We start from the raw sequence: 13068 nt of genomic DNA on the forward strand, positions 1-13068 counted from the left end.
TACTATCTCTATCTACTTCTCTCTCTCTCTCTCTCTCTCTCTCTCTCTCTCTCTTTCTCTCTCTTTCTTTCTCTATTTTTATTATTATTTTTATTATTATCATTTTTTTATTATTTTTTTTGTGTAAAAATCACTATACATTGTCAACAATAATTAATTTGTACGGATATATCTTGTATTGGCGCTTGAGAGGATTTTTATCCAAAAGCACTCAATAATAGTGGCGATATTTATTTATTTATCTTTCCTTTTCTTTATAAATTATACATAATACATTGTGAATATACCAAGAGAAGACAACGCTAAAGAGCGAAATAACTATCACGAAGATTAGAAGATCCGCAAACTATCGTTAATTATCATTGTTCGAATGTCAGGCAATGCGAGAGAATACGATTGTACTTTCGCTTATTGCTCGCGAAATGTACATTGATCATCCGCGGAACGGGTGAGATAAGGCAATTAATCAGACCACGATAGACATCGTGAGGATACCTTCTCGGTAAAGTCGATGCCGCAGACATCGCCACTAACGAAACACATGTCAGCGCGCGTTAAGTCGCAAACCCCCAGAGAACCAGTGCGACACCCTCGTTAATCACTAGCACGTCGAGTGTGATGGATTAAAATCAGCGACGCATCCCTACGTGCCACTTTTTTTCTTCGCGAATCATTTCCCCCTTCGATCAGACGATCCCAAAGGTACAAGTTTTTGCTTGGATATGAGTTACGCCTATATTATACGAGTCACTAACTGAAATCTTTTTACTCTTTGAAAAAGTGCATAAAAAGTTTTTCAGAGTAAATAGCTGTTTTACTTCTAAGAAAGAGTTTTGTTGATTCCAAATTTTAATGAAAAAAAAATCTTGAAAGTTCAATTTAAAAATATGTAAAGATAAAATTGTACAAAATTGTACAAATTGTACATGTTAAAAATATATTTAAGTACAATATAGCCTTTACTATTTTCATATAGCTATTTAATATTTGATCAGACGTCAATGTCACGACGTTGCTTCTATTAAATTTGTTAATTATTATTTCAAAAGGAAAAGATAGTTTCACAGGCAATTTCTATAAAATCTCTTCTTATTCAACAACTTTCTCAGAAATTTTACTCTCTGTTCTCATAAATTATCAATCGACCCTAACATTTTCTTCTCTGATCACAGAAATACCTCCTACGTTTTAGCTCGCATTAAAGTATCGAAGGGCGCGTAAAAATAACTGCGACATTATCGTCAATGACATATTGATGAGGAAAAGAATACTGCGTCTAAACCTATGGTTTAGAATTATTATTAGCTCTACGACTATTGTTGGAATTACATTGTTTTACGCTAAGATTTACGTTACGAGAGAGAATATGAGGAAGTTAGTGAATCAATTGTTGAGACATAAGATAATATTATATTATGTTGGTCGAAGTAATAATCTATGTTGGTTCAGTGAGATAACTTTCGTAATCAGATATTTCATAAATAAAGATACATCACGTGTTACCAAAACTATTATCTTTTAAATCTTTAAAAAAACCTTAAATTAACAATATAACAAACAACCGTATCTCCATTGTCGAGAATAATTCTGAGTAACAATAGTGAGCTATAAAACCTAAATACAAGGTAATATCTTAGGAATCTACTTATACTTTGTCTTCAAAATATTGCAAGAATGGCATTCGGAATTTGGAAGGAATATCTTAGCGAAATGAGAACTTATCGCGTTCTCATATTTCTGGCTCTGGGATAACTCTTAGATTCTCCATTTTCGAGCATTCGCGTAATGTCTAAAATTGATGCGTAAGATATATCGAAAGGAGAAAGCATATTTCGAAAAAATGAGCGAGAGAGAAAGTAGGAAATCCGTCCGAAAAGCCACGCGAAGAGTTGGCGTCGCGCGGCGCTTCCGTTATCAGACAATTGAAATTTCCGACAAGTGATAAGCATCGCGAATTGTTTCCCGTAATAGACCGACGATCGACAGACGTTGCCAACATTTCTTCTTTTATTAGCTGGCATTATTTTCTCCCTAAGGCAATAAAAAAACCCGATTTATCCACATTGTTTGAAAAGAGGGAACCTCTTTACGCATAGCTATAAAGAATTGGCGAAAAAATAATACGAAGCAAGAGTGAAAAATGACACGAGTAAGTCGACTTTGAGTAATAAATAACCATGATGAATAATAATTTGGTTATTGAAAGAAAGCTTCTAGCTGTAGTTTCTCAACTTATAATATTAGTTCCCGGATAAGGTCCTTCCTTCGTTTTTTCTCCGAGGAGAAGCCTCCTTTCTCTCTCACCGATCATTTTACTATGCTTTTTTTATTCCGCAAAGCCACGTCTGCGTAATGGCTATTCAGATATCGAATCGATTTATTTCCCAGGAGGCATTCGGAAACTTCGGCCATCTCTGCGGTGAACTTGGAATAGCTCCTTCTTTTTCTCTCTTTCTTTCATTCCTCTATCTATCTCGCTTTTGCAGTACACTTTGGAGTCCCCGAGATCTTGGACTTGCCATAGAGCGTGAAATGTTCATTGGCTCACATTCGTTTCGCTAAACTTTTATCGTCACGTTTTGTCTAAATCTTTTAAATCGACCGTTAAACCGAACATAAAGAATTTGAACGAGAAATTTGTGTGTTCAGATAAATCGAGAATTTATTTATAAATTTGAATATTTAATGATTTTTTTTTATAAATCATAATTTAATATATTTTATAATAAATAAATAATAACTATATGTGCATTTATTGTTATTAGATCTAGTAAAAATAATATTAATAACACTAGATGTAAACTACAATTAATATCATGTCAGTTCATCGGAAAATTCAGTTTATACGTAACAATCAAACGTTTTAAAAGCGTCTTTCAGTCAGGAAATTCGATGTCGAGCAATAGATAGACGGTTTAATTATACGGATAAATGGATAGATAGATGGAGAGTTAGTTTCATTAGATAGATAAATGGATATGTGGGTAGATTTATACCTAGTTAGGTCAATTATCGAAGAGATTTCGATATAATGCTATCAGAACGATTGCTTCTCACAAATGTGATTAAAATCACATCCAATTAAGAAAAGCGGACGGAAAAGTCGATAATCGACGGAAAGACCAAGCAATTGAATGAATGGTATCATTTTCATCAAAAGTTGTATTTTCTTACATGTTAATGTTACGATTTAAAATTTGTCAGAGTAAAGAATAATATAAAAAATTCTAATCGTGTATTCTTCTTTGCAGACTAACATTTTCTGTTGCTACTTAAACAATTTTCTATAAAATACTTACAAAATTATCATTGTTAGAATATTTTTGATGTTTTGATGAAATTATCACTCAATATTTTTGAAATATTGAAACGTAAGCAACGTAAGAATTAGTATAACTTTCAAATCTGTAATCGAGATTAAGAAGAGATATTTTTATCGATTTTTTGTAAATCGATCAGAAGTAAATCAATCGTATTTTTTCAAAATTAATGCTCCATGAAACTTGAACTTAACTGTACTTATCTGGATTCTCCTATATATGTATGTATAGTAATATGAACGGGTTACTAGGACGTGCACATTAAGTCTTCGAGAGGAACTACTCGGGAGAATAGTTTAAGTGCCTTTCTAGAGAAAGCTCATCAAGACGCTCGTCAAATAATTAATGCTCTCCTCCGCAGAGAGATAGAGCACTTTAAGATTCACTTCGACGCGTCTTTAAAGAACGCGACTTGCCAATATTCGCAAAAGAATTTTCGCAATGTTAATTTTCAAATCTTAATTTTTTAAGTACACTAAAATATAATACAAAACAGCTATATTTTATTAAATAGATTATCGTTAAAGAAATATAATATCAAAACTATTATAAAAATATTAATTCCATAAAAATTAAATAAGAAATTAAATAAAAGGATTTTTTTTAAATATTATCTAATACATTTTAATACATTTTAATATATTTTATTGGAACTTATGAATTTTATTTTAAACAAACTCAATAGCAAATTTTTAAACGGATATAATGAAGCGTAATTAACAATAAGCAGATTGAATTTTCTGTCGCAAAATAAAATTGTGAAATGGCAAACTATCTAACCTTATTCGGATATCCATTGTATCTGAGCAGCTTCTTGCAACACTTGCCACGGTTCTCATAGTAGAACATCTGCACCATGTCCGCACGATCGGTCGCGCCGCTGACGGTGAACGGCGCCCTGGACGACGATGGTGGTTGTTGTTGCTGTTGCTGTTGCTGCTGGGCCGGCGATTGCCGACGCCCCAGTGGCACGCACGGGCACCACCCCGAGACCATCACACCGATCAGGCCCGTCGCCGGCCCGATTCGCCCGATCTAACCCAAAGCTTCTTCGTTTGTCTTCGCTTCTTCGTTTCTTCGAAGATCACTTTGTCCCGTTGAAGACAAGTCTCTTCATTGTGTCCTTCTTTATCTTCTCGCGAAGTAAACTCCTCTGTACTTTCAACCTCACGAGATTCTTACGGAAATCTCGTTAGAAATCTGGTAATTGTAGTGATGAAGTTATTTTGTTAGCGCATTCTAAAGCTTTTGTAAGAGGAACAAATTTGAAGTGATGACGGCGGTAGTTGTCACATAGAGAAATTTGGCAACGAATCTTGTACTTTTTGTCGGTGCGTTTGGCAGCGAGCACTTTAGAGACCTGTGGAAAAAAAACATAATTAAAAATAACTGTGCTAAATAATCCAGCGAATGGATTTATTCTTTTTAATCATACTTTTTAATCATTCTTATTTCTGTCTTTAAATTTAACATATATATTTGTTTTATTTTGAAAACATAAATGTAACAAACTGCAGGTAAACAGCAGAAGAGAAATATTAATTAACAGTCATGAATTTTGAAGATTAAACGGACTTCGTGTTTGTGCTATATATGTTATTGTTTTCCATAGCAAAGAAACTAAGAAACATTTACTTGTCATCGAAATTGAAAGCACTGCCTTTTACTACAAACGAAGCATTCATGAAACACAGCAAAGCTTAATTCTGAATTAAGGTCAATTAAATCCGAATCCTCTCGCGAATATTGGGACGAAATTGCGGAACGTGGCGAACGTCAAGGAGGGAGCGAGAATCCTGCCAGACTATCTGTGTGGAGCTGTCGTTCATTCTACCACGAATGTCGTTCGTGCTTTTCAGACTTTCGAAGAAATCTGTCCGATTAAATTCGAGTGCATGTCGTTGCGAATTACGGTCGGATCCATTACCGCACCAAAAAAAGCGTGTTCTCCGTAAATCAACGGCCGTTAGATTTGCCGTTCGATCTCGTGACTTAAATTAACGACTACTGCAAAAAGCGCGGCAGGTTGATAAATTGGTAGATAGATGGATAGACGCTGTAGATGGATGAATTTCCTTCTACCATAGATTCCCTAAGGACGACCTGAGATAAATAGATATAATTTATTTAGATCTTAAGAGGCGGATCCTGTAAGATACGAGAACAGGATATTAGAACGAGGTACGTAAGATTGGTGATAGCTTTCGCAAATAAATGTATTTTGTATTGCAACTAATTTTTTTTAAAAGTAATATTAAAAAATAATTACAATTAACTTTAATTAAATAATGCGTTTATATTGCATCTAGAATTCTTTTCAGAAGATATCACAAAAAGATCCAATCGTTACTATTAGTAGAAATGCAGTCTTTTAATCAACGCAATATTTTAATATGTCGTATACATAATGGTATGCCAATCATTTGACATAGCGGAGCCATTCGAAAAATTGTCAGTGGAGACGTACGTTTTATTTCCTGACAAAACAAAACGAACGCAACGCAAACTGACTAAAGTAGACGATAGAGTGGGGGGATGAGAGGAAGAGGAGTTGGTGAAGCCGTAAAGATGAGAAAAACAACATAGGAATTTGCAATTCATGAGAAACGTCGTCGTCGTCGTCGTCGTCGTCGTCGTCGTCGTCGTCGTCGGCCGTGCGTTAGTCACAGAATGCGCGACCTAATTTAAGAATGGAAAATTTGCGCCGTGTCTCCTCTACTCTTGGGTAATAAACGCGTCGCATACTGTACAAACATCATTCGACTTACAGAAAATAGCGAGAAGAATTTCCACCTTCCACTTTCTTTAACAAAAGATCGACAATAGTTACACCAAAGAATCCGTCTTTTCCATTTTAGCGGAATTTGGATCGAAAAATGTGCACTGTTTTCTTAATATTATATTTAATATTATGTAGAAAGATGTAGGATTTATATTTATGATTTTCCGGTTCTAGATTGTTCGCGTCCCGGATTAATTTTCATTGCTTTTACAAGCATATAAAAATTATTAAGTCTTACTTATACTTTAACATCTTTAGAAAATATTTATAAAATTGTGTATTAAAAAAAGGAAAGAATAGAAAGAGAATAGAGGTTATTTAATCAGGTGTACCTGGTTCAAAGAAAAAAAAATGCGTAGGATACAAATGACTCAGTCGTGTGTACTAAGGGTTAAGCTTAACATAAAAAAAGTCTTAGAAATCAAAGGTAAAAATACAAAGTAAGAGAGAAATACAAAGTAAAATAACCATTAGAAGAAAATGGTGAATGAATCCAGTGAAAAAAAAATTCGAGTACAGAGATATCTCTGAATCACCTCGTAGAGCCTGCAGTCGCATTAAGTCCGGAAGATTAATCGAGTCATGATTTATATGTATTTCCAGCGAAGGTGCGAAGACGCCCCTTTCGCGTTCTCCAAGACAAAGCCGAACGCACTTCGCACAGACTCACTCGTGCTTTCCGCAATTTCCTCGAATTTTGAATCTAATTCCTGTCCGACCTCGTAATACGGGTCGCCGAGGTGCCTAGAGAACGCGCGATAAGTTTGCTTTACGATTGTACCAGATGACGTTGAATCAAGCCTCGTTTAATAAAGCGCAGGCCGTGAGTCACCAAGAGCTGTCTCCTACAAAGATTTTCAGGTCACCCAGTATACATCGTAAAGAAATGTAATAGGTTAAACGTGCAAGATAAGCGAAACGAACGAGGTTAAACGTGGAAATGGAAATTTTCCAGTTACGTCAGTATCAATTGGCATTAAATACAATTAATTTCGTTCACTCTTTATTTGATCTTCTTGTATGTATTATACATCTGAAAAAAGATTGCAAAATTTGAAATAGTACATATAACTGTAGATCGATATTTTCGACAGACTCGTTACCAGTATCAACGTCATCAACGAGGTGAACAAGAGGTTGGTGGATTTTTCGAATTCACGAGAGAGGTGTTGAAACGTTAACTAGTATTGGTCGAAGTGTGGGAAACTCCAGGTGATAAACATTTTACTGCTCCCAGTGGATGAAGCGGAAGCGAGCTTCTATATTCATGGAAATCTGCAGATCTCGCGTCATAAGGTTTAAATCTATTCAACAAACGTTTATTAAAAACGTGCAACATGCATTCCCGTGAAAGAATTTTCGTATAATTAAGCAAGAAATACGAGTTCATGAAGAACGACATTCGACGAATGTATACGAGTGCGTTTCTTTGTAACTTTTGACTTCGCGCTTCTCTCCATCCTCCTCTCTTTCTCTCTTTTTCTTTCTCTCCAGGCCCATTCGTCCGTTGATGTAACAATTTTTCACCGTGACATTCCCGGCTTAGAGCTATCCCTCGAGAGTTTAACCTGCTCTCGTTTCTCGTTCTTGGCCGAGTGGTCATAGATTACTCACTAAAGCATAGTGTAATCCCAAGTTCTCGTTATTCTGACATAACGCGCTATGCAAAATGCGGCAAATCGTGCAGTGAGACATGAGCGATGGGTTATTTTGATATCTTAATATACCTTTACAACAGTCATATATTTCTGATAGTAAAATGAACTATCACTGTACTACGATTGCGTAATGATAACTACTGAGAATTATAATTATTATGTCGCTGAGATTGTTTTCACATGTGCGAAGAAAAAAACAGTTTCTGAATGAAACAGTTATTGTGCAAAACTTAATTACGTATCTACTTAATTTTTTTTAGCATTTTCCAAGTTTTTGTCTTTCGGTGTCAGGTATTCTACTCTGGCGCGATTTTTTTCTTTCGGTAATACTTTCATATTTATTCATAGTGTTAAGAGTTAATATCGATTGCTCTCACAGACGAAGTACTCTGTTCTATCGTGAACTAGTTCAATTGAATAAGTTCAGAGCAATTCCTTGTTGCTGTCGTTGCTGTCACTGTGAATTTTCCCTGCGATCCGCAACTTTTCGGGGCCGGCTGACTAGTTCGGGCGCGGATTTCTGCACGAACGAGCTAAATCGACTCGACCGGTCTCGCCGGAATTGCTTCGTTCGGAGTCTCGCGGAATCGCTAGTAAAATCCACGACGATAGCATCGATTTTTCGATGGCAGGTCGGAGAGAGTTTAATTAAATCGCGGCGCGGAACTTGTGGAGACGAGAGGTGACATCGAAGGAACGTAAAACCCGTAAAAACGTAGATTAACCTCTTCAGCATTGACACTGGACACATCGTAGAAATTGATCTTTAATGCGATTCTCGCGAAACAATCCGTAATATTCATTATATCAAATAACGAACATTTTAAGTTACTGAAACAATTTGACTTGTTAAGTTACGAAAATACACATACAAATACTGGAAATACAATAAAATATATTAATACACAAAAAAAGTGAAGTATCTAAAAATTTAACTAAATACAGATCTGAAAATAATTTTGTTAGACCATTAAAATAGTTACATAGAACACTTAAAGTGACTTTTAAACAATGTTACAAAAAGTTTTAACATTTTAGCAACCAGTTTAAGCGTCCTACATAACTATTTTGATGGTGTAAAGAAAATTGTTTTCAGATTAACTAGTTAAATTTTTAGATACTTCAGCAAAACCACATTCTTTTCGTGTAGTAAAAATTTAATATATTAAATAAGTAATAAATGTTCCAGTTAATGGACAACCAATTTATTGGAGAAAGTGATACAAAATTTTAAATATTAAATGTTTAATGATATGTATAGTTTTTAAGTAAATTTGTTATAAAATTTAATAACAAATTTATTTAAAATATCATTAAAAGCTTAATATTTAAAATATTTTATTATTTTTTACCCAACAATTGGTTCATGTCCATTAATTAATATATTATCTTACATTTCTAAAAAAAGATGAAGTAATAAATTTAAATTAACAAGAAAGACATTTACATAGAAAAGATTATTTTAGAAAATTCTCTTTGTAAATGTGCTTTGCGGAATTAAAGCGATTTATTACAGTGAACATACTTAATTCGACATAATCTTGAAAAATGAAATATGCGTTAATAGAATTAAAATACCGACATCGCAAACGTAAACATTGAAAATGACAAAGTATCGCGATTTTAATCGCTTGACAGCTCGATAAATTGCAACTAACAAGGGTAAATTCTAGGTTCTCCATATTTAATTTCGGAATTATAGTGGCGGTAACATGTCGCGCGAGAAATAAAAGTGTGAAAAAACGGGGCAAGTTATGACGTTCGCGCGTCGTATGAGTTTTCGCGTAAAAGTTCGCCGGAACATTTCGCAAGTGTGGCTCGTTGTTACAAACGCGCTTTTTCCGCGCACGTTTATACGGTATGGAAAGTGCGCTCGTTAAATCTCGTTGCCGTTGCTCCGGATGGGGACGCGCGTTCCCTTTTGTAAGTTCGACGAGTAGTTTTATAACAAGCCGTCGTGAGTGCAGTCACGTGCGTGCAAGCTCGTTTCCGGACTTTATAAAACTCCCGCGATAATTATCGTGGCAAATAAACAGTCGCAAGTCGGCATGCCCGACGTACGGAAGTTAACGTAAACTCGCGAGGGACAATCACACATGTGTACTCGTGTTTAAGCGACAGCAGGGAGCGAACGAACACGTGTGCACGAAAAGCCTTCCGAGAACTTTAATGAGCTTTTCTCCGAACGGAGAAGAAGAAATTAAAAAATCGAAGAAATATAAATAAGTACTCTTGAAAAATTTCTAAGATTGGTTATTGCAAATAGCATTAATTAAATTAATGTCACTTTCGTTAACGAAACACTTCAAGATTAAGATACTTAATAACAAAATTTCTGGTTTTTGATTTCTGATTTTCTGGAATCAGAATTTTCTGGTTAAATTTATTATATAGAATTTTAGTTGAGAAAAACGGTATTCTAGTTGATATAATATTTCTAGGTATCTCAACTAGAATTCTAGTAGATTTATCCAGAAAATTTGGATTTGTTCATTTTCCATCAGAATTATTATTTAATTCAACTAGAATTATTATTTAATCCAACCAGAATTATTATTTGATCTAATCATTTTTTTCAATACAGTGTAATCTCTCAGTACTCGATCAACGTATGTTAAGTCATTAGTTTTAGAAATAATTGAGAACTGGAATAACATCGATTAATTCGGTAAACGCGCGAAAAGTTTGCGGAAAAAAATTTTACTCGTCGATACACATTTCCCTTGGCCTCGCCACGAGTAATAAAGGCGCTTAACGGAGCCGTACGTATCATATGCACCTGCAACATCCCCGGCCGACAGTTTGATGTATGGGACCGCGGCGATGCGCACGCGGGCGACACGAGCAAAAAGTCTCTCCGCGCCGTAATCCCTCTTCGTTCCCCGGGAAATCTCATTACGGAAAAGTTTGAGGCAAGGCTCTCCGCGTCGCGTCGTGTCGCATCACATCGTGTTGCACGGGGTGAATGGAGAATCACCCTCTAACATACAGGAGTTGTCTAGGAGTGCGTGGAAATAGCGAATGCGGAAGGAGAGAATGAGAGAGAATTCTTGTAACCATTGTCGGGCAGGTAACTTCCGCGATATCTCTTCAACGAGATGCTATGGTGAATTTAAACTTGTTGCGACCCTTACAGCAACGAGACTCTTGCCTTATTAAATTTAAAATTCTTGGATTGGTAATATGACTCATTCATAAATTTTTTTCAGGATAATAATAAGCGACTTTCCTCTTGAGATTTCTGTGTAATCTTCTACCATGTCGGAGATAACTTTTCGTGATATTTTGAAAAACATTGGTACATTTAAACTTTTTGCGACCTTAAATAATTATATGGTCGAAATTATTTTTTTCTTTTCTGAGAAAATTAGTATATAAATCTAAAATATTTAAATTGTGTATGAAAATATTATTTATTTATGACTAATTTGCTTATTTAATGGTAAGAAAATTAATGAATCGAAAGTTAATTTTTAAATTTATAAGAAAGAGTAAAATATGTATTTCTATAAATTTTCAATTGTATAAAAGGTTGCATAGTATTTTATACATTCAATCAAATGTATAAAACATTTATACGCTACAGTGCAATAGTGTGTTTTGTATGTTTAATTGAATATACTGTGCAACCTCAGTCTTTTATACAGTTTAAAAATTTTTATTATCCTGTCCAAATTACTCTGATTTATCTTACAAATAATTTTTACAGACATCTCTAAAAAAATTACTAAAGATTATGTATGATGTATACACAAATGATTTTGTATCATTTAGTTTCATAAAAGTTTGCAAATTTTAAAATAACAAGAATATTTTTTTTGTAATGTTGAAATAGTTTTTATTTCTAAGAGAATGTTCAGAATTATTAATGCTGCATCCAATTTGGACAAAGGAGTTCTTAAACTGATTGTATATATACATAATATCGTCCAGCGATACTTTTATCTTTTAACTCGAATAATAAAACAATAAAATTCCTCAGAAACGCACCTTCGTTGAGCTGATTCTTCGATCAAAATCGAAATCGTTGAATCCAAAAGTGAGCGTTCTTCGTTACGGTATTGAAGCTGCTCCAACTTTGAAGGCAGGAAAGCTGACTAGCGTACACTATGTGTAACTAGGGCCGCCGGATATTACATCCCGAATTTCCGGCGGTCTTAATCTTCCTTCCACGCGCTCGAAACATCCTCCCTTTCTTAGAAAGGATCGCGAAGCATCTGTCGAAGGAGCAGGAGAAGTACTATCAGATAACTGACACGAATAAGACGACAAGAGACAATAAGAGAGAGAGAGAGAGAGAGAGAGAGAGAGAGAGAGAGAGAGAGAGAGAGAGAGAGAGAACGAATAAAGTTGCAGAACGGTGAGGGAATGAAGGTCACATAAGAGGGGCAGTTGATCGTCCTTTATGTAGATGAAGGGAAGCGATAAGGTGGAGCGCGGACGCATACACGCGAGAAAGAATGAGAGAAACGCCTCCTACCGGAACCAAAAAGTCTTTCGAGTAATTGCAACGCGTCGTTGGTCGACCGGGCGATTGCACACGAGGAATGCAACCCTAAGGAACGAAGCTGCGCGTCGCCCGGAGGATACGTCTCTTGAACATGCGAAGACATTGAATACGATCGAGATTGCGCGCACCGATTTTCTCACCCTTCTTTCTCCCTTACTCTTCCGACTGTCATATTGATAGCGCCCATTAGAGGCGGAATTACGCTTTCAAGATAAATTAATGTTATATGCAAGCGTTATTGCCCTGGCAATGTTATATATGTATATATATCGGTCGAACAGAGTTTCACGATATGGAAGAAATTTTATTGAGGAAATTTCTTGGCAAAGATGTATTTTACTTGCAGTAATTTTTATTTTCAACGTTGCTTTTCTTGTAAATCTCTAACCGATACAATATTGCTAAAATATAATGCGTCGATTAAGGCGACCAATGAATCTGTCTATTCATCTTTTGAAAGATAATATTTTTGAAAAAGATTTATTTTAACGAACTCCTTTCGTCAAGAATATGATGAGATCCGTAAAAGGATCGAAACGAATGTTCAGTTACGCTTATCGTCGCAAGTGCATTAATCGTGCAGATCCTCGGGAAATAACAAGTATGTACAAAGATACACGGCGTTACAGATGCTGCTGGGAAGGGTTTGTGAGAAAAACTTGATTCCGCTTCCGTCGTTTATAGCCCTTAATGAAAGGGATATAAGCGCGACCACTTTTTCTTATTCGATATACCATTTATTGTATTTTTTTTCTTGCGCATCCGAGGCTTTCGTGTGGTTGCACCAGTTTTAATTAT

General features: G+C 35.3%; 1 protein-coding gene across 1 annotated transcript in view; it reads right to left on the minus strand.

The window, feature by feature from the left end:
- The window catches only part of LOC105619638, a 33115-nt gene extending 28799 nt beyond the window's left edge, over positions 1 to 4316 (minus strand). Inside the window, exon 1 of the mRNA XM_012201159.1 lies at positions 4101 to 4316. Coding sequence (XP_012056549.1) covers positions 4101 to 4316 — 216 coding nt within the window. The remainder of the gene's footprint in view (positions 1 to 4100) is intronic.
- Positions 4317 to 13068: the final 8752 nt, after the last annotated feature.

The sequence above is a fragment of the Atta cephalotes genome, assembly GCF_000143395.1.
Source record: "Atta cephalotes unplaced genomic scaffold scaffold00022, whole genome shotgun sequence".
Classification (NCBI taxonomy): domain Eukaryota; kingdom Metazoa; phylum Arthropoda; class Insecta; order Hymenoptera; family Formicidae; genus Atta; species Atta cephalotes.